The 19974-nt window shown below is 64.9% G+C and overlaps 2 protein-coding genes across 2 annotated transcripts; one reads left to right on the top strand and one right to left on the bottom strand.

The window, feature by feature from the left end:
- Nucleotides 1–561: 561 nt before the first annotated feature.
- FHIP2B (FHF complex subunit HOOK interacting protein 2B) lies at nucleotides 562–14515 on the top strand. The gene is made up of 17 exons (XM_070047327.2): nucleotides 562–722; nucleotides 3905–3983; nucleotides 7420–7592; nucleotides 8019–8123; nucleotides 8602–8724; nucleotides 8874–9092; nucleotides 9182–9378; nucleotides 9655–9763; nucleotides 9980–10056; nucleotides 10484–10673; nucleotides 11456–11601; nucleotides 11694–11810; nucleotides 11914–12004; nucleotides 12126–12269; nucleotides 12598–12738; nucleotides 12864–12964; nucleotides 13092–14515. The coding sequence occupies exons 1-17, from the start codon at nucleotides 678–680 to the stop codon at nucleotides 13228–13230; spliced, it is 2196 nt and encodes a 731-aa protein (XP_069903428.2). The 5' UTR covers nucleotides 562–677; the 3' UTR covers nucleotides 13231–14515.
- Nucleotides 14516–15388: 873 nt separating this feature from the next.
- On the bottom strand, nucleotides 15389–17734 carry NUDT18 (nudix hydrolase 18). Its single transcript, XM_070047329.2, has 3 exons — nucleotides 17463–17734; nucleotides 16614–16827; nucleotides 15389–16326 (listed from the first exon to the last, which is right to left on the bottom strand). The coding sequence occupies exons 1-3, from the start codon at nucleotides 17616–17618 to the stop codon at nucleotides 15731–15733; spliced, it is 966 nt and encodes a 321-aa protein (XP_069903430.2). The 5' UTR covers nucleotides 17619–17734; the 3' UTR covers nucleotides 15389–15730.
- Nucleotides 17735–19974: the final 2240 nt, after the last annotated feature.

Below are 19974 nucleotides of genomic sequence, written 5' to 3'. Positions count from 1 at the left end.
CCTTTCTCCTTACACAGTTGGCCTAACAGCCCCCTCCCATGGCTGGCCCTCCTGCTGGGGCCCTGCCTGTGCCTCTGAAGGTACCAGGGGCTGGGTTGTGGCTGTCTCCCGGGCCCCCAGAGGCCACTTGGGCCTGAACGTGTCCAGACAGCCACTGGGAAAGCTGAAAAGCTGACTCAACAACACACTACTCAACCCAATACATCCGGTTTGCCCGCGTCTCGACGTGGACTCCACGTAACCCATGGCCAGGGCGCTCGCCAGTTGATACTCTTTGCATGCTCATTTCGGGGCTGGGGGCGTCCTCAGCACGCATCCCGGCTAAGGCCCCTCTGGGAGCCCACGCGCAGCGCCTGCGTGCAAGGAGCACTGTGTTGGGCACGAGGAGGGGGCGTGGAGGCTTGGCGCTCACAAACTTTCCACGCACCGAGAATCCTTGTCAAAGGGCGCCCGGCGCGCCTGGGCTCGGCCCTCGGCACCAGGCCTCCGCGCACCGCGCGCGCCCCCGGCCCGGCCAGGCCCGACCCGGCCACCGGGGCGGGGCGCAGCGAGCGGCCCCGCCTCCGCCGCCGCCGCCGCCGCCGCCGCCGCCGCGCCCGGGCCGCCTCCCGCACCGCGAGCGCCGCCGCCGCCGCCGCCGCCGCCCGGAGCCGCCCGCAGCCGGCCGGGCCGCCATCATGCTGAGCCGGCTCGGGGCGCTGCTGCAGGAGGCCGTGGGGGCGGTGAGGCCCGGGAGGCCGGGGCGGGCGCGGAGCTGGGGCGGGCAGGCGGGCGGGGGACCCCCGGCTTGGCGAGGGCCGCGGCGCCCCTTCCGGCCGCCTGCGGCCGGGCGCCCTGGGGCGCAGGGCTCCGGTCGCCTCCTCCGGGCGGCGCGCACTCCCCGGATACCGCGCTGACCGCCCGGCTGCCCAGATCCTGTCCCCACCTTGCTTCCTCTTCCTGCTTCCTCCGCCCGGGCGCCCGCTGGCCACGCAGCGACCACCCACCCCCTCTGCGCCTCCCTGGGCCTCCTTTGCCCTAGCCCTGCGCCCCCAGACCCCGCCGAGACGGCCCTGGGGCGCAGGCCGGCCTCTCAGTCCTGTCTGGCTGTGGGGGCGCGGGGTGGCGTGGCGCCCGGGCCGGGACAGCTCTCTGCGGGGTCTGCACGCGGGTGCCAGCTAGGTGGCCTTGAGTTAGGGAGAGGCGGGGGGCTGGTGGCCGCGCACGTGCGTGGATGTGAGTCTGTGTGTGTTGGGGGGGTGTTGAGGATCTGCCCCACTCCGTCACTGCACTGGGGGCTGAGTGCTGGTCCCAGCGGCTCCCTGGGCTGCGTTCACAGAGCGGGGGGGGCAGGTCGGCACCTCTGAGGGCTGGGTGTGCTCCCAGTAAAGCACCCATCTCGCAGCCCCTCCTGGAAGAGCTGAGGGAACCACGTTTTCCCAGACAAGCCTGTATCTTTCCCAGCACCCCTCTCCCCTAACCGGCTCTGTGTGAGACCCCCCTCAGCTCAGCCTTGGGCACATGGTGAAGAAAACCCAAACCTTGCCGTAGGTGCCAAAATAATTGTTATTTCCCCTTCTCCATGGCCCCTGTACTAACAGCCATCTTAGGGATCTGATGGACAGGACTGGCCCTTCCGGGAAAGCTCCAGGAGGTGGTGGGCGGGGTGGGGGGTGGGGGCGGGGGTCTTCATCCCAGGAGGGAGTGGAGGCAGCTGAGGAGGCCTGGTGTCCAGTGATGGGAAGGAGAGGCAGCCCCCTCCCCATTTCCTCTGTCTCCCTGTGTGCTGTCTGGGTCTCTCCCCAGGGGGGCCACCCCAGCGAGCCATCTTACACCTGCTTCCTGGGGTCTTTGGCCGCATAGCAGAGAATATATTACTGCACTTCTAAAAAGTGCTATCATCGTCTGGTGCGATTGCTTTGGTCTGGAGTGACAGTGGCTTCAGGAGGGGACAGTGTCCTGCTTTCCTCTCACAGCCTGAGTGCTGGCTGACCCGCCTTCCGCCTCGATTCCTTTGCCTGCTGCAAGATTCGTTTTCTACTTGAAAGGCAGAGTTACAGAGGGAGAGGGAGGGGGAATCAGAGATCTTCCATCTGCTGGTTCACTCTCCAAATGGCTGAATCCACCAGGTCTGAGCCAGGCCAAAGCCAGCAGCCTGGAACTCCAGCCAGGTCTCCCGCGTGGGTGCAGGGAACCAAGCACTTGGGCCACCTTCCACTGCCTTCCCAGGTGCATGAGCAGGGAGCTGGATCAGAAGTGGAGCAGCCGGGACTTGAACCGGCGCCCGTGTGGGATGTCAGGGTGGCCGGTGGCAGCTTAACCTGCTGTGGCACAGTGCCAGCCCCTACTGGGCTGAAGTCCAGCTCGAGGTTTCTGGAGACTGTGAGTGGGGCGTGTAGCCAGAGGAGACCCCAACTCAGAAAGTGAGGCACCTGCTCTCCAAGACAAGCAGCTGTGGGATGAATGAGTGTCCTGGGGAATTGTAACGTTAGTGCGTGTTCTCTGGGTGTGGGGCGGTCTGACAGACTGCATATAGCCGTGTTAGGGGGAGGGGCCCCATCACCCCACGTGGAGTGTTTGCAGCGGCGGCGCGTGGGACATACTGCCGCGGGAAGCGTTGCGGTCCCTGCACCTAACTTTGAAAGCAGCCAGCAGAGGGGACGGTCTCAGAGTCTCGACTGTCCTCACTTCCTCCCCTGTCGCAGTGCATGGCCTTCTAAGCACTTCCTGCCTTAGACGCATCTCCTACCCATGAGTCTTCTAAAACACTGCTCATGGTAACGACCCACTCCCTGACAGCTGCGAACCAACATCCAGACTTCTCAGCTTGGCCTGGCACGGGCGGCGGGGGGGGGGGCATCCCTCAGCCCGCCTTTCCCCCAGGTGCCCCTGCAGGCACCGTCTTTGCCTCCCACCAGCCCGCCACCTCTGCCTTGCCAGTGTTGGCTCAGGCAGGCGCCCAGGGGAGTCTGTCCTGGCCCTCTTTCCCGATGGCTCCGTCTCCATCGCTTGGCTTATCCCGTTGGCTTGTTCGCTGGGATTCCAGTTCTCCAAGGCTGGTAGGCACTGATGACGCTGACGGCTGTCGCCAAGGAGCTACTGGGCTCCGAGCTGAGGCTGGAGAGAGATGTGTGTGCAGACGGGTCCCCGCAGAGAGCCCCCTCTGCTGGCCTCGCTGGCCACTCTCAGGGTCCTGGACACGGTCAGGGGACACAGGGTTCCCCGACCCCAGGCAGACGAGCGCCTGCACAAAGACCTGGAGGTCGGGACCTTTTGATGATGCGTTTTTCTCCTGTAAACATTGACTCGATAAGGAGGGAGAACGGCCTTTCTTTGGGAGAAGTTTGCAGGGAGAGTGGCTGAGAGCTGGCTGAGGAGGGCGTGGGGCGCAGCCTGAGGCTTGGGAAGACCCTTACTACTGGGCTAATGTTGGGTATCTGGCTGAACAGGAGCCTGCTGTGGCCTTGAACGTGGATCTCCTGAGGCCCAGCTCGAGGGGGACCCGAAAGCGTTGTCTTGGCCTCGTCTTCCATCTGTATCCCTTTGATGGCGCTTTTCTTTGGGAAGGGGGGGGGTACTCTCGTGTCCCTATTACATCCGTCTGTTGCAGAATGACCCCACTCTGATCTATGTCCATCTGTTTTCCCCCCAACCAGGCTTAACCCCTCCAGGACAGAGAGGGCGGCCGAGCCGGGGAGGAGGGGAGGGGTGTCTGGGGAGTCCTTGGCCAGGTGCAGAGACGGAGCCCCCGAGGCTCGGGGACGGTGTGCTGCTCTTCCCTTGGAAACCCCGGGCACGGAGTGCCTCCTCTGCCCGACCCGATCCTTGGTGGGCGCGTGGGGTGTCTGTTCTGATGAGGGCCAGGGACAGCAGGTCCTGTAGCCTGGGCGCCCCCGCTGACGCGGCGTCTCTGCTCTCTCCACAGCGGGAGCCGAGCATCGACCTGCTGCAGGCTTTTGTGGAGCACTGGAAGGGCATCACCCACTACTACCTCGAGAGCACAGGTGGGCCCCGAGGACGCAGCGAGGAGGGAGGCGCCGGCCGCCTCACCGGCCGGGTGCCCCAGTCAGGAGAAACACACAGCCCGGGGCCTGCTGGGTTCCTGATCGCTTAGCTGCTGGCCTCCCCCTGACCTCGAGGGAGAGACGAGGTGTGAGGGCTGAGTGGGACAGGAAGGCAGAGGTGGCTCCTGGCACCCCAGCTAACAGCTGGGTGGAGCCCCCAGGTGGTCAGACTCCGAGAAGTCCTGCTCACTTACAGGCAGTTTGCTAACCTACGTAAAGATTGCTTTATTTATTAGAAAGGCATAATGACAACGAGAGAGAGAGAGAGAGAGAGAGATCTTCCATCCACTAGTTCTCTCCCCCAGTGCCCACAACAGCCAGCGCTGGTCCAAGCCAAAGCCTTAAGCCAAGAACTCCATCCGAGTGTCCCATGTGGGTGGCAGGAACCTAAGCACATCTGTGGCCTCTCAGGCACATTAGCAGGAAGCTGGCTTAGAAGCCTGGAGTGGCCAGGACTTGGTCCAGCCCTGCAACATGGAATGAGGGTGCCCACTGCACCATGGCGCCCACTCCTCCCAGATTTATGGATGAAAAGCAGTGTGGCAAGTCCCCCTTTCCCCGAGCCACCCTCAGGTCCCTTGAAGAGGTCTGGGATGGATCAGAGGGTCGAAATCTCGGGTAGGTTGGGCCCATCAGGATCCCCGAGGGAAGGGCTGGAGTCGGATTGGCCACCTGGTAGTCAGTTTGTGGTGTGGACACAGGCTGGTTGCCAGGTAACCGTGTCCCGTATCCTTAGCTTTCCATCTGGAGTTCAGACTGGGCTTGAATCCAGCCTATGCCTTGCTTTTCTTTCTTTCTTTCTTTCTTTCTTTCTTTCTTTCTTTCTTTCTTTCTTTCTTTCTCCTTCTCCTTCTCCTTCTCCTTCTCCTTCTCCTTCTCCTTCTCCTTCTCCTTCTCCTTCTCCTTCTCCTTCTCCTTCTCCTTCTCCTTCTCCTTCTCCTTCTCCTTCTCCTTCTCCTTCTCCTTCTCCTTCTCCTTCTCCTTCTCCTTCTCCTTCTCCTTCTCCTTCTCCTTCTCCTTCTCCTTCTCCTCCTCCTCCTCCTCCTCCTCCTCCTCCTCCTCCTCCTCCTCCTCCTCCTCCTCCCCCTCTCCTCCTCCCCCCCTCCTCCTCCCCCCCTCCTCCTCCTCCCCCCCTCCTCCTCCCCCCCTCCTCCTCCCCCCCCTGTTCCTTCTCCTTCTCCTTCTCCTCCCTCTTTTTTTAAGATTTATTTATTTATTTGAAAGGCAAAGTTACAAAGAGGCAGAGGCAGAGAGAGAGACAGAGAAGTCTTCTATCTGCTGGTTCATTCTCCAAATGGCCACAACAGCTAAGGCTGGGCTGATCTGAAGCCAGGAGCCAGGAGCTTCATCCTGTCTCCCACATGGGTGGCAGGGGCCCAATCACTTGGGCCATCTTCCACTGCTTTCCCAGGTACATTAGCAGGGAGCTGGATTGGAAGTGGAGCAGCTGGGAGTTGAACCAGCGCCCATATGGGATGCCGGTGTCACAGCTTAACCTACTGGACCACGGCGCTGGGCCTCAGCCTGTGCCTTTTTTTTTTTTTTTTAAGATTTATTTATTTATTTGAAAGTCAGAGTTACACAGAGAGAGGAGGAGAGAGAGAGAGAGAGAGAGAGGTCTTCCATCTGCTGGTTCACTCCCCAGATGGCTGCAACAGCCCGAGCTACACCAATCCAAAGCCAGGAGCTTCTTCCAAGTCTCCCACATGGATGCAGGGGCCCAAGGACTTGGTCCGTCTTCTACTGCTTTCCCAGGCCACAGCAGAGAGCTGGATTGGAAGTGGAGCAGCCAAGTCTCGAACCGGCATCCATATGGGATGCCTGCACTGCAGGTGGTGGCTTTATCTGCTACGCCACAGCGCCGGCCCCCAGCCTATGCCTTTCTTAAAGGCCTTCTTTCTAACCTGGGAATCCCACAGAGTTGAAATGTGGCCTGTGGACATGGGGAGGGATGCTGTGAGCGCCTGGCAGACCCGACTCCTCCATCCCGGTGCTACGGGTACCAGTGCTGGGAGGTTCTTGGTCCTCTGGGTTGTAGTCAGTTAAGCAGCAGTTCTGTCTCTGCCCACTAGGTGCCAGCAGCCACCCCCGCAATGGTGCCAAATATCAGTTTCTCCACCTTTGGCCTCGTTTCCCCAGGGGGCAAACCTAACTGTCCACCGGGAGATCCTGAACTGCCTCAGAGCCACCTGGGGCTTCGCCCAGAGACAGGCCTTTAATTTCACGATGTTCCCTAGACCAGAGGCGGGGGCAGGTGAGGGCTAGGCAGGCTGCCTGCTCGGGAACCTGGGCCTGGGGCGTGCCCACGGCCGGCCTGTCCCCAGTAGGAAAGCTTCCTCTAGGGAAGCCCTACCAACTGCTGTGTGGGCAGGGCTCTTCCACGGCCTGTAATGCGGGAAGCAGCATTGCCCACTGTGAGTCCGGAACAGACAGGTGCAGGCCTGGGGGGAGCAGGTGTGGGCTGGCAGGCACATGTGCTCATGGCCTGGGCCTTACCCCAAAGGGTTTTTCTTTTTAAGATTTATTTTATGTATTTGAAAGGCAGAAGGCCGGCGCCGTGGCTCAATAGGCTAATCCTCCGCCTTGCGGCACCGGCACACCGGGTTCTAGTCCCGGTCATGGCGCCGGATTCTGTCCCGGTTGCCCCTCTTCCAGGCCAGCTCTCTGCTGTGGCCAGGGAGTGCAGTGCAGGATGGCCCGAGTCCTTGGGCCCTGCACCCCACAGGAGACCAGGAGGAAGCACCTGGCTCCCGCCATCGGATCAGCGCGGTGCACCGGCTGCAGCGTGCCGGCCGCGGCGGCCATTGGAGGGTGAACCAATGGCCAAGGAAGGCCTTTCTCTCTGTCTCTCTCTCTCACTGTCCACTCTGCCTGTCAAAAAAGAAAGAAAGAAAGAAAGAAAGAAAGAAAGAAAGAAAGAAAGAAAGAAAGAAAGAAAGAAAGAAAAAGAGTGAGCGAGCTACAGAGAGGGAGAGAGATCTTCCATCTGCTGGTTCACTCCCCAAATGGCCATAATGACCAGGGGCTGGGCCAGGCTGAAGCCACCAGCCAGGAGCTTCCTCCAGGTCTCCCATGTAGGTGCAGGGGCCCAAGCACTTGGACCATCCTCTGCTGCTTTCCCAGGCCATTAGCAGGGAGCTGGATGGGAAGTGGAGCAGCCAGGACTTGAACCAGGGCCCATATGGGATTCCAGCATTGCAGGTGGCAGCTTAACCTGCTAGGCCACAGCACCGGCCCCCAAAAGGGCTTTCACCTTTTGCAACTTGTGAACCTGTCCGCTTCCTGGTTGCCCTCGCCCCGCCCCCTCCCCGGCCCTTGAGGCCCTCATCATACCCCTACCCTACCCCCATCCCCCTGTTGCCTGAATCTCCATTAGATGAGAATACCCCGGCCAAGAAGACGGACATCCCCTGGCGGCTGAAGCAGATGTTGGACATCCTGGTGTACGAGGAGGGGCAGCAGGCGGCCGCCGGCGAGGCTGGGCCCTGCCTGGAGTACCTGCTGCAGCACAAGATCCTGGAGACCCTGTGCACGCTGGGCAAGGCCGAGGTGGGCGGGCCCCGGGTGCCCCTGGACCGGGCGTCCCCGCCTTCCCTGTGCTCCGTGCAGTCCTGGCTCGGGGCAGGGGATGGGCACTGAGCTGTCTCACTGGAGGAGCCTGCACCTGGCGGGGGTTCTGCCCCCTTCCGCTCAGGCAGCACCCCCCCCCCCAGCAAAGGTGTCCCGAGTCCTGGAAGTGTGCTGGGCCTGATTGAAACAGGAGTCCTGGTGGGGGAGGAGCGGGATGGTCGAGTCCAGAGGATGTTTGGCTTTGCCGGGGGTGGGATCCAGGGATGCGGAACCTGGGGACTGGGAAGAGCCCGGTGATGGCGGCACAGCCAGGCAGGAGGTGCTGGGGGGGTGTGGTGGCCGAGGAGGGTTGCGGCAGCTGGCCACGGTTCCCTTGTGACAGGGTGCTCTGTCCCTGGCCTGCAGTACCCGCCGGGCATGCGGCAGCAGGTGTTCCAGTTCTTCAGCAAGGTCCTGGCCCAGGTGCAGCACCCGCTGCTGCATTACCTCAGCGTCCACAGGCCCGTGCAGGTGAGGGGCCAGGGAGCTCGGGGAGCCTGGCGCGCACGCGGGGTGTGTGTGTGTGTGTGTGTGTGCGCGTGCGCACACGCAGGTGAGGGGCCAGGGAGCTCGGGGAGCCTGGCGCACACGTGGGGTGTGTGTGTGTGTGTGTGTGTGTGCGTGCGCGTGCGCAGGTGAGGGGCCAGGGAGCTCGGGGAGCCTGGCGCGCACGCGGGGTGTGTGTGTGTGTGTGTGTGTGTGTGCGTGCGCGTGCGCGTGCGCAGGTGAGGGGCCAGGGAGCTCGGGGAGCCTGGCGCACACGTGGGGTGTGTGTGTGTGTGTGTGTGTGCGTGCGCACACGCAGGTGAGGGGCCAGGGAGCTCGGGGAGCCTGGCGCGCACGCGGGGTGTGTGTGTGTGTGTGTGTGCGCGTGTGCGCGCGCGGTGGGGAGGGGCGCTCTCTTCCCTGCCAGCCTGGTCCCCCCTGTTTCCATTCCACTGTCTTCCAGAAACTTCTCCGACTTGGGGGGACGGCCGCTGGGTCCCTCACGGAAAAGGAGGAGGTGCAGTTCACCAGCGTCCTCTGCTCCAAGATCCAGCAGGACCCCGCATTGCTGGCCTACATCCTGGAAGTGAGCAACAGTCAGAAGGGCCGGGAGCCCCTGGGAGGCACTGGGCAGTTTCCCCTGCAGCCCCAGGCGGAGGCCCTGACGGCAGGCCCACCCTGCATGCTCGGCGGGGCACCCCAGGAGGCCTGGCCTCACCTCCACTTCCTTGGCAGGGTAAAAAGATGGTAGGGAGGAGGAAGCCATCCAGAGAACCAGCTGGCCCACCGAGAGACACAGCCGGCCCCGGGGACAAGGACCCGTCGCACAGCAGGGCTCCCGACGGGGCCCCCCACCTGCACGGCGAGCCCCGTGGGGCGCAGGCCGAGGAGCCCGATGGGGCCGCGGGGGAGAACAGCCTGATCACATCACTGCTTGGGCTATGCAAGAGCAAGGTGCTGACCTGGGGAGGGCGGGGGCCGGGGCCCGGAGGACATCGGGGAGGGGCTGACGTCAGGGTCCAAGTGCGTGCCCTGTCTTCCAGAAGAGTCGGGTTGCCCTGAAGGCGCGGGAGAACCTGCTGCTCCTGGTGAGCGTGGCCTCCCCGGCGGCGGCCACCTACCTGGCGCAGCGCAGCCCCTGCTGCCCCGCCATCGCCGAGCACCTCTGCCGGCTCTACCACTCCATGCCCGCCTGCCTGGACCCCGCAGACGTGGCCGCCTCTGAGGGCATCAGCTGGAGGTGGGTCCTTGGCCGGGGGCGGCGTTGGGCAGCGCCTGATTCAGCAGGGCTGGGTCCCTGGGTGGCATGGAGCCCCCGCCAGTCCCCAGCTTCCCGCTGGGCCCTTCTCAGCTCCCAGGGGAGCATCGCTTTCGCTGCCTCCTACCACAAAACCCCCCCAGAGAACCGACGCTGGGCGCTGCGGGAGGAGAAGGGGCCTGGCCTCTGGGGCCAGCCTTGGGGACCACCTCGGAGCTCCTGAGTGCTCGGCAGACTCCCCGCCCCCCTGTCCCTTAGGTTGCCCAGCGCCCCGTCTGATGAGGCCTCCTTCCCCGGCAAGGAAGCCCTGGCCGCCTTCTTGGGCTGGTTTGATTACTGCGACCACCTCATCATGGAGGCACAGACGGTGAGCAGGGGATGGGGGCCCGGCCAGGGCTGTCCCCGGCCCGGGGTACTGGGTGGAGCAGAGGCTGGGCGCACACACGCGCGGTTTCCGGGAGCTAAGCGGGGCTGCTGGGTGGCCGGGCCCCTGTTCCTGTCGTGTCTGGCGCTGCGGTAGGATTGGCGGTGGTTCCTCAGTGGGAACCTGCTGTGCGTGCAAGACGTCCTTTCTGGCCCCCAGGTGGTTGCAGATGCCTTGGCCAGAGCCGTGGCAGAGAAGTTGTTCGTGGAGACCCTACAGCCCCAGCTCCTGCACGTGTAAGTGTTATGTCCGGGTCTCCTGGGTGTGCCCTGGTCTGGCTCCTGCTATGTCCGGGTCTCCTGGTGTGCCCTGGTCTGGCTCCTATGTCCGGGTCTCCTGGGTGTGCCCTGGTCTGGCTCCTGCTATGTCCGGGTCTCCTGGGTGTGCCCTGGTCTGGCTCCTGCTAAGGGGGCAGGGCCCTCCTTGGCCAGTGTCCTGTCTGTGGAGTGCGCTGGGTAACGGCGGCCAGGCCTGCACCCCAATGTGTATGTAGCTCATATCACGCGGGCTGAGCGAGGTCTTCCGTCCCAGTGTCTGCGGGGAAAGGGGGCAGCGACCAGAGACGTAAGCACCCCAGGGAGGCGTGGCACCGCCCCCGCCTCCGGCTCCGCCCTCCGCCTGGCTCCGGCCCCGAAGGCCTGCCTAAGGGGCCGCTCCCCGCAGGTCTGAGCGCAGCATCCTGACCTCCACCGTCCTGCTGACGGCCATGCTGCGTCAGCTCCGCTCCCCGGCGCTGCTGCGGGAGGCTGTGGCTTTCCTCCTGGGCACGGACCAGCAGCCCGAAGGCCCCGAGGACGACCCCTGCACTCTGTGTGCCCACCTCATCGGGCACTGCGACCACCTCTCGGATGAGGTAACAGCGGGAGGGCCCTGGACCCCGCCTGCTGCCTGGCCTGCCGGGGGAGGGGAGGGGAGAACTCCCTGAGTGCTCCCTGCCGTCGTAGTGCTCCTGGGCGAGTCTCCCTCCGAGGACTGAACCACCCCCAAAACCAGTGACAGGATTGGCAGCCATGTTTGTTTCACGTAGGGTGGCATACTTTTATTTTTTTTAAAGATTTGTTTATTTTAAAGGCAGAGAGGGAGAGACAGGCAAAGAAAGAGAGAGGTCTTCCATCTGCTGGTTCACTCCTCAGATGGCCACAACAGCCACAGCTAGGCCAGGCCGAAGCTGCGAGCCAGGAGCTTCCTCCAGGTCTCCCACGTGGGTGCAGGGGCCCAAGCACTCGGGCCATCTTCCACTGCTTTCCCAGGCGCATGAGCAGGGAGCTGGATGGGAAGTGGAGCAGCCGGGTCTCGAACCAGCCACTCACGTGGGTTATGGGCACTGCAGACAGCGGCTTCAGCCACTGTGCCACAGCACCAGCCCATATCATACACTTTTTATTGCACGCTATAGTGTGCACCTGCTCTGGCCACTGGGAGCTCACAGCTGTCCATGTGGCTTGCCCTTGGAGATCTCCCGTGAAGTTAGTGACAAAGCAGGCAGGCCCTCCCTGGGCTTTCTGGTGCCTGGGCCAGGCCTCTCCTCCTGAAACCTGCCACCTTGGTGCCCAGCCAGACAGTGACCCCTGCCTCGGCCCCCTCCCGCCGGAAGCCCGGTGGGAGGGGCCGGCCTGGCGACTGCCTCTTCCGCAGATCAGCATTGCCACGCTGCGGCTGTTTGAGGAGCTGCTGCAGCAGCCCCACGAGCGGGTGCTGCACAGCCTGGTCCTGCGCAACCTCAAGGGCCGTCTGTACGTGGCCCGGGGCTCGCCCGAGCCCGAGAGCTACGAGGACACACTGTAAGTGCCGCCCGGCCCAGCCCTCGCACACCCCCGGGGCTGGCTCGCTCCTTCCCACGCTCACGGGTGCTGCCGGTGTGCCTGGACCACAGGGACCTGGAGGAAGACCCCTACTTCCCCGATTCCGGCTTCCAGCCCTCCGCCAGGGCCCGCCCCACTCCGGCCACCAACTCCGAGGGCAAGACGGCAGTGACCGAAATTGTCAACAGGTGGGGAGCGGGGCAGGCGACAGGAGGGAGCCCCTGTCGCACTCAGGGTCAAGGCCCGGGCTGGGGACAGGAGAGCCTTCCACACCTTAGCTTTGTCTCTCAGCTTCCTGTGCCTGGTGCCCGAGGAGGCCAAGACCTCAGCTTTCCTGGAGGAGACCGGGTACGACACATACGTCCACGACGCGTACGGCCTGGTGAGTATGGGCTCTGCTGGCTCCCGCCTGCTGCCCTTAGGGGCCTGGGTTGATGACCTCTGCCCCAGGGAGCCCCGAGCCCCTCCCGCCGCTCCACAAGCCGCCCTGCCCCTGGCCTCAGTTTCAGGAGTGCAGCTCCCGCGTCGCCCCCTGGGGCTGGCCGCTGGGCCCCGCGCCCCTGGACCCCCACGAGCCCGAGCGGCCTTTCTTCGAGGGCCGCTTCCTCGGAGTGCTGTTTGACCGAATGTCCCGGATCTTGGATCAGGTAAGGCAACAGGCACCCCCCCCCCCACCTCCGGGGCCCCCAGGAGAGCAGGGACTGACAGCGGGGTGGGACTGGGAGGGGGGGCTTCAGCTCCGCAGCAGCCCCCAGCCCCAGCCCTTCCCCGGGTGGGAAGCCCCGTCTCGCCTGTGCTGCGCTACACGCCCTGACACGTTCTGGCTCTCGGCCCTGGGGAGTCCGTGACACATACGCATCACGTGAGCCTCCCACCCCCGCACCCGTTCCCACTGCCCAGGCGCCTGGCTGGGGCAGCACGGCAGCGCTCGGCACCCCTGCCAGCCCCGGGCATCGTCTGCCGTGTCCCCTGCAGCCGTACAGCCTGAACCTGCAAGTGACGTCAGTCCTGTCCCGGCTCGCCCTCTTCCCCCACCCCCACGTGCACGAGTACCTCCTGGATCCCTATGTCAACCTGGCCCCTGGCTGCCGCAGCCTGTTCTCGGTGCTCGTCAGGGTAAGCATCGGGGCGGCGTGGAGAGCAGGGGACTGGCCGCGCTGCAGGGGGCGCCCTTGCCAGTGCTGGTAGAAGACACAAGTTCCTCCCGCCCCGCCCGTCTCACTCTGGGGTGTCCGCTCTAGGTGATTGGGGACCTGATGCAGAGGATTCAGAGGGTACCCCAGTTCCCAGGCAAACTGCTCCTGGTGCGCAGGCAGCTGATGGGCCAGGGCCCCGGGGAGCAGTAAGTACCCAGGAGAAGCGGGTGCCCAGGGAGGAGCCTCCCGTAGGGGCGGGAACCCGGGCCCCTGGGCACTGTGCCGCCGTCTCCCAGCCGTTCCCCGCACCTGCCCCCCCCATCCTCCCCGCAGGCTGGACCACCAGACCCTCCTGCAGGGCGTGGTCGTACTGGAGGAGTTCTGCAAGGAGCTGGCTGCCATCGCTTTTGTCAAGTTTCCCCCGCACGGTCCTCACCTGAACTTCTCCCCGCCCCCGGAAGGACAAGTCTGAGCCGGGAGACTCCTGTCCACACCTCTGCCCCAGCGCTGCCTCCCTCTCCTCTTGGTGGGGGGCTGCGGCTCCCAGGCAGCCTTGGGCCGGTGACCACACTGGGACCGGGTCTCAGGGCGGGGGCCTCCCAGGCCCAGGTGCTGTGGGGTGAGAGAAGCGGCTTGCAGGCCTGGGGCCCCCCTCCCCGGGAGGAGCTGGGTGAACTCCACCTGGAGCCCCCAAACCCTGTTGTGTCGTGTGCCTATCATCCTCCGGAGTGGCCGTGTGTGCCCGGGGCTAAGCCCTGTGAGTCAATGCCAGGGGCAAGAGAGGGAGTGAGCTGCTGGCTCCAGGGCTGGCCAGGAGGCCAGGCCAGGCATGGGGTCGGGAGCCGTGTGACGCCAGGGCCCCCAGCAGCTGCTGAGACTTGACTGTTTTCCTGCCTCACTGGCTTAACCCCGGGAGCAGGGCAGGAACCGAGTGACAAGGAAGCCCCTCTTCCCGCTCTGTCCTGGAGACGGTTGCAAAATTCCCAACCACCCCATGGCAAATGCCCAAAGCATGTTCCGCGCCCAGGCGGGGGCAGCTGCTAATGAGAACCTTGGTGCAGCTGCAGCCAGGGCGGGAGAGGGCCTGGGGAGCTGGGTGCCAGGCTACAGTTCCAGCTGGTTTCTCTCTGGCGCCTTCTGAACCCGTCTCGGCAGGTCCAGAACACCTGGGCGGAGAGGTCAGAGACCAGGGAGGTGGGGCCTGGCGCTGCAGCCTCCAGCCCAGCGCCCAGCGCCCCCGAGGGTGCACCCTCCTCCTCCGAGAGCTGAGGGTGCCGAGGGAGGCCTGATGGGAAGGGGCCGAGGCGCCGGTGGCAGCCGGGTCTGGTGGCCTTCTCCCCGCGTGCCCTCCGCGGCCGGGCTGCCGCCCTGCCTGAGCCGAATCTGTCTCGACCTGTAGGAGCACACGGGCGGGCGGTGCCAGGCATTACCTCACACGGGGCTGCAGTTGCTGGCTGGGCTTCTGGGCGAGGAGGAGGAGGAGGAGGCCGAGGCGGAGGCCGGAGCCCCTTTCGCTTCCTTCTCCTGCCCACGCTGCTTCTAGAAGCCAGGAGCAGGTTGCCAGGAGGTGACAGGAAAGAGAAGGAAACTCCGTGACCTCCGCCTCGCCCACTGCTGCCCCGGGGGAGCGTGCCTGCACGGGCACGTGGCCGTCGGCGGGGGTCTGGGTGTGCGGGCGCCCCCTCTGTCGGTGCGCTCTGGCATTTGCGCGGTGTCTTTATAAGACAGTACAGCAATAAACGGTGTGATCGCGTGGACCTGGCGTGTGTGTTCCTCTCCAGCCTTCTCCTTCCGCCCAGGGCTCGGCTGCTAATTCGGGCCCATCTCCCGCTCCCCCCACCACCTCCCCAGGAAGACAAATTCCTTTTCCAGCACCGGGCGGCGGGGGTGGGGGTGAGGGGGGGCTGTAAATAGAGACAGGCTGTGGCGATGCGAATCTGACGCTCCCCCACGCCTGCCAGGAGCCAGACTTGGCTGCGCAGTAGTCTCTTATGCTCACCTCACCTAGGGCCGGGAGCCCGCCGGGGGCAGAGACACCGAGGGGTGGGGGCCCCGGTGTCCGCGAGCACGGCGCGTGTTGACGTGCGTGGTGATGTCTGTCGGAGCGGTGATGATCTAACAGACTTTGTGTTTGGGGGCTTGGGGGGGTCTCCATCCAGCCCGGCCTCCCCAGCGTGGCTGGACACAGGCCTGAACACAGCCAGTGGCACATTTTGTCCCCTGTGGTTTTTCCCCTTGTGTTTTTCGCAAAGCTGAAAGAAATCCCACCATGGGTGGCCTGGGCTGGGGGCAGTGGAGAAAAGGGTTTCCAGCTTGGACCGGACTTGTGAAAAGGCCAGGCGGTGGAGGATCCGGCCCAGGGCGGGCCAGGAGAATGGAGCTGGGCAGAGACGGGGACACCACTCACAGCTCCCGTCCCACCGGCAGCTCTCTGCAGATGCCCGCTGCTCCACCCCGCAGGGTTATAGCTGAGCCTCCCTTGGGGCTGTGGTCCCCTCGGTGACGTCCTGCCCGGTGCCAGTGCCAGCACACTGTCAGGGAAAGGCCTGGGCGGCGGCCACTGCTGAGCCGGGGGCCACACAGCAGCAGCCCCCTCGTGTCCTCCCCACACAGACATTTGGGCAGGAAAGGCAGGTGGCAACACCTGTTTACTCAGCAAGGGATGCCCTCCTGGTCCCCTGGGAGCCCCAAGTGCCCGCAGAGGCCAGGGCGGGGCCTTCGTGGGGGTGCACACAGAACAACGAGACTCCAGGATGCTCCCGCGTCCCCCTCCCCAACCCGGGGGGGAGACGCATCGTGTGCCCTTGGCGGCAGGGCCCTGGACCTCTGGACCCTTTGCTTGGTGAAGGCACTGTCCCTTCTGATGCACTGTGGTAGCCTGCTCCCCGCAGGCCCCGAGACCCAGAGCAGCCTCTGCTGCCGATGCAGCATGAGCCCAGATTGCTGGCTTCCGCGTCCCTCGGGGAGGGCACCTATCTGTTCAGTGGGACAGCAGAACAGTCCAGCAACCTCTGGAGGAGCTGGCCCTGCAGGCCTGCATCCCCCACCTTCCACCACGCGTAGTTCTCACCCCGAATCTTCGGGGGCTCCTCCTGGATGCCCGGGTTGCGAAAAGCCACCGCCAGCAGCACGTTCAGGCAGATGCCATCGGCATGGTCCTTGCCCAGGTGCTGCAACCCCAGCAGCCCCTTGGTCTCCACGGCCAAACTGTGCAGGGTCAGGCACTCCTGGAGCAGCCGCAGCACGGCCACCTTCAGGCCGCCCCTCTGCTCCATAGGGGCGAAGTCACAGGCCGTGACGGGCAAGTGAGGCGCCCCCACCGTGCCCACCAGCACCCATACCGTCTGGGCACCGGTGAAGGTGGCCACGAGCCGCTGGCACACCACACTGCAGGGCAGCTCCTGGGGCAGAACGGGAGGGTGCCTGGCCTGCTGGCGGTACCGGGCGGCCAGCTCTATCAGGTGCAAGATGTCATGGGCTCGCAGAGGAGTGGCCAGGGAGCTGCGTGGGTACCAGCCAGCCTGCAGGGACTCTGCATCGGCCTCCTGTGAGGTTTTCAGCGTCCCACCTAGGGGAGAGTGGGGGCAGGAGCAGTGGTGTGGGTGGGAGGAAGCACCGGATCTCGCAGAGGACACAGACCCGGCAGGCCACCCTGGTTCTAACCCCGAGCGGGGCCAGGGCTGGGGCTGAGCTTCCCCCACTCCCACCTCCCCAGGCTAGGGTCTGCCAGTGCCAGAGCTGTAGCAGTCAGCACAGGGCTGGCTAGGGAGTGGGCTCATCTCACCGGAAGACCACGGGGGGGGGGGGGGGGAGTCAGAGGAAGGCGGCTACGGCACTGCCCCAGGAGAGCCATACCTGTGGGACGAGCCAGGAACACAAAACGGATCCAGGAGGGGCCTCGCTCCTCCACGGCAAGCAGGGTCTCGGGCTCGCACTGCAGCCCCGCCTCCTCCTTCACCTCCCGCTGCAGGGCCTCCACGATGGTCTCCCCGGGCTCCATCCTCCCCGCCGGCAGGTACCACGACCCCCGGCACTCTCTCTTGGCCTCCTGGATCAGGAGCACCTCGTCCTGAGGGGAGAGGGGATTGGCACTCTCCACCACGCACGGGAGAGGCCAGCCAGCCAGGCCTTTCCCTGCCCTGGGGTTGCCCAAGACCCCCTCCCTGGGGGCGGGGGGCCTGCAGCCAGCTGCTCTCTGTGGGTCAAGATCGGGCTGCGTGTGTGTCTCCACTGTGTCACTGTGTGTCTCCTGCGTCCCCATGGGGTGCACAGCCTAGTGGCAGGTCCTCACTCTGGGGTCTGGGTTCTGATCCCCCCCAACACCCCCATGCAGGTCCACCTGGGGCTCTGGCCCCTTCTGATTCTTATCTCACAGCCTACAACAGGGACCCAGAGCAGCGACAAGGGGTCAGATCTGAGCGTGAGCCTGCCTTGTGCCATAACCAGGCGGGGGTGGGGGGGGGGGCGCAGGCCACGCCTCAGACGTCCCAGGGAGCCAGCTCTCACCTAGGGCCTGGGGGAGGGGAGCTCTGTGCTGCAGGAACCGAGGGCCAGGGCGCAGCCCTCTGTGCACCCGGCCACCCACAGGGCTGCGAGGCGCGCGTGAGTGAGTGCTTTGCAGAACTGGGGAACGCCACGCGCGAGGCGGCGCCGGCCCTGGCCGTTGTGTCTTCGTGCCCAGCAGGGCCCGGCGGGCTCGCTCACCTGCTCGTTGAGGAACACGGCCAGCACCACGTAGGAGACGTTGGTCCGCAGCCGCGCTCGCGGCTGCCCGGCCGGCCCCGAGTCACAGCTGTGCACGCGCAGCCCCCGGCCCTCCAGCACGGCCGCCAGCGCCCCCGCCAGGTCCTCCGAGGCCATCGGGCCCCGGCGGGCGGTGGCCCGGGCCCCGCGCAGCGGCCAGGCGGGGCTGCGGCCGAGCGTGCGGCCCGGCCCGCGCCGGCGAGCTGCCCAACGCGGAAGCGCCCGGCGAGCCCTGGCCGCTGATAGGCTGCGTGGCGCCGCGGCCCGCCCGGATTGGCCCGCGCCGGCCGCCCGGGGCGGGGCCAGCCCGTCAGGGGGCCTAGCGCCCTGTGGGGCCGAGCGGACCTCCGGCCTGGCTCATGCCCCAGGGTCAGCGCGCTCTCTCTCTCTGTCTCTCTCTGTCTCTCTCTCGCTGCGGCTCCCCGAGCGCATACTTGTTTACGCAGGTTCCGATGGTGACGCCATCTGGCCCGCAGGGTGCGGGGCGCCGCGGCGGTGACGTCACAGGCCCGATGACGTCACGGCGGCCAGGGTGTCCGCCCCGGGACCCGCGGCCCCCGCCTTTTGTCTTAACCCGCCAGGGCATTGTCTGAGATGATGACGACCTAAGTAACTTTCTTCTGACTTCGCTGACACGTACTGGATGTCCCGCCGAGGGCTGGGGTTCGGGAACGCGAGGTTCTGATCCATAATAAAAAGTCGGTTGAGGGTGACAGCCTAAATGCTAAGTGATCACGATCGGGGCGGGCCGGACGCGGGGAGGGGACAGGGCTGGGCACTGGGGGCTGCCCTTAGCGTCCTCCTGTGCACGGCATGTCCTGCGCAGGGCGCTGCAGCGTGGCCAGCTCCCGCTCGCTCGGCTCAGCCTGACCTTTCCTCCTCGCCGCCAGCTGGGAGGAATCCGAAGAGCCAGCCAAGTCTGGGCTCCTCACCCACACAGGCCTCCCCACCGGCCCCTCCTCCCTCCGCCTTCGGGGGTTGGGGACAGTAGCTGGCTGATGAGAGCAAAGCCACCCACCCGCCCTGCTGACCGGCCGGCTCTGCGCTCCTTGGGGATGTGGTGGGCTTCCGATTAGGTTCCTGGCAGCTTTTCTTGGCCAGGGTGGATGGCAAGGCAGGCTATTCGAGAGGAGCCGTGTGGGCCCCAGGCAGCCCCGGAGCTTGCAGGTTGGGCTACCCCGCAAAGACCCACCCTCCTGGCTTGTGCCTGAGAACAGGTTCCACTGGGGAGCCGTAGACCCTTCTCGCGGTGGGGGACTGGCTGCACGCTTGCTGCAGACAGAGCCCTGTGCAGGGCCACACGGGCACCCCCTAAGCTTTTGAGGCACTTGCCCTGTCCAACACCTCTCAACCAGCTCCCTGGGGCTGGGTGCAGTACCCCAGGACAACAGATTGGCTCCGTGCGTTTGTGATCCTCAGTTTTCCCACCTGTGAAGTGGGGGCAGTACTGCTGCCAGACTCCCTTCTGCCTCCAGGGATGACTGAACGAGAGAGTGAGATCATGTCTGGGCATGGCTCTGAGAGCGTCAGAGGCATCTTGAGATAAACACCAGACGGTCCAACCGCCCTAAACCGCAGCTCCACTTCCCCCACCCCACCCCTGTTCTCACCAAGAGAACGCTCCCCTCCTGTCCAGCGGCCCTGCGGGCCCTGGCGGGGAGCGCCCTCCCCAGCACCAAGAGGCTTGCTTGGGTTAAGCCTGGGAGACACACAAAGTGGGGGGTGGGGGGGCAGATACAGAAGCTCTCCGGGATCTTCAAATCTGCCCCGTGGCCTCCGTTCCCAGAGGCCAGAGCGGGCGGCCGCCCCACCTATTGGACATGAGTGCCCCAACTGGCGCACGTGAGCTGGGCGGCCTGGGGTCAGCAGCCTCAGCACAGGAACGCAGACATGGACGTGGACATGGACATGGACGGGTGAGCAGGGCAGGGCAGAGATGTCTGTAGCCCGAGATTCCTCTCCAGGGCAGCAGCCCTGGCTCTTGGCCGAGTGGTCAGCAGGAGGGGGCAGCCTGGTGGCAGAGCCTCCTTGCTGTTTGAATGACCTTGGGGGGAGCCAAGGTCAAACATGGACAAACTGCCGGACCCAGGGATGGGAGAGTGGGCAAGCCAGGACGTCTCAGTGGGACGCAGTGATGGTATTGTCTTGGTTTTGCCGAGGGCACTGGGTTTATGGAAGATGTTTGTCTTAAGGGAAGCTGGCGGAGGGGCACCTGGGCGCTTTCTGTGCTATCTTGGTGACGCGGCCGTCGGACCACAATTATTTCAGCACAAAACATCTGAGGATTTTAGAAGAGAGAAGGGAAAAAAGGCATTGACTACGTATACGCCGAGCTCCCTGCCAGCTCTGTGACGGGCGTGTCAGTGGTGTCTGGGCTGGCGGCAGAAGGTGGACATTGAACTGCGGACCCCGGTAGAAGCAGAGGCCCAAGGTTCTCCCGGGCACTGGTGCCCCAAGCCGAGGGCCAGGGTCA

This window comes from Oryctolagus cuniculus, chromosome 8 (genome assembly GCF_051225735.1).
Source record: "Oryctolagus cuniculus isolate XC-2025 breed Fujian yellow rabbit chromosome 8, ASM5122573v1, whole genome shotgun sequence".
In the NCBI taxonomy this organism is placed as follows: Eukaryota; Metazoa; Chordata; class Mammalia; order Lagomorpha; family Leporidae; genus Oryctolagus; species Oryctolagus cuniculus.
Note: the sequence above shows the minus strand (reverse complement) of the source record. Positions and strands in the feature narration are given on the sequence as shown.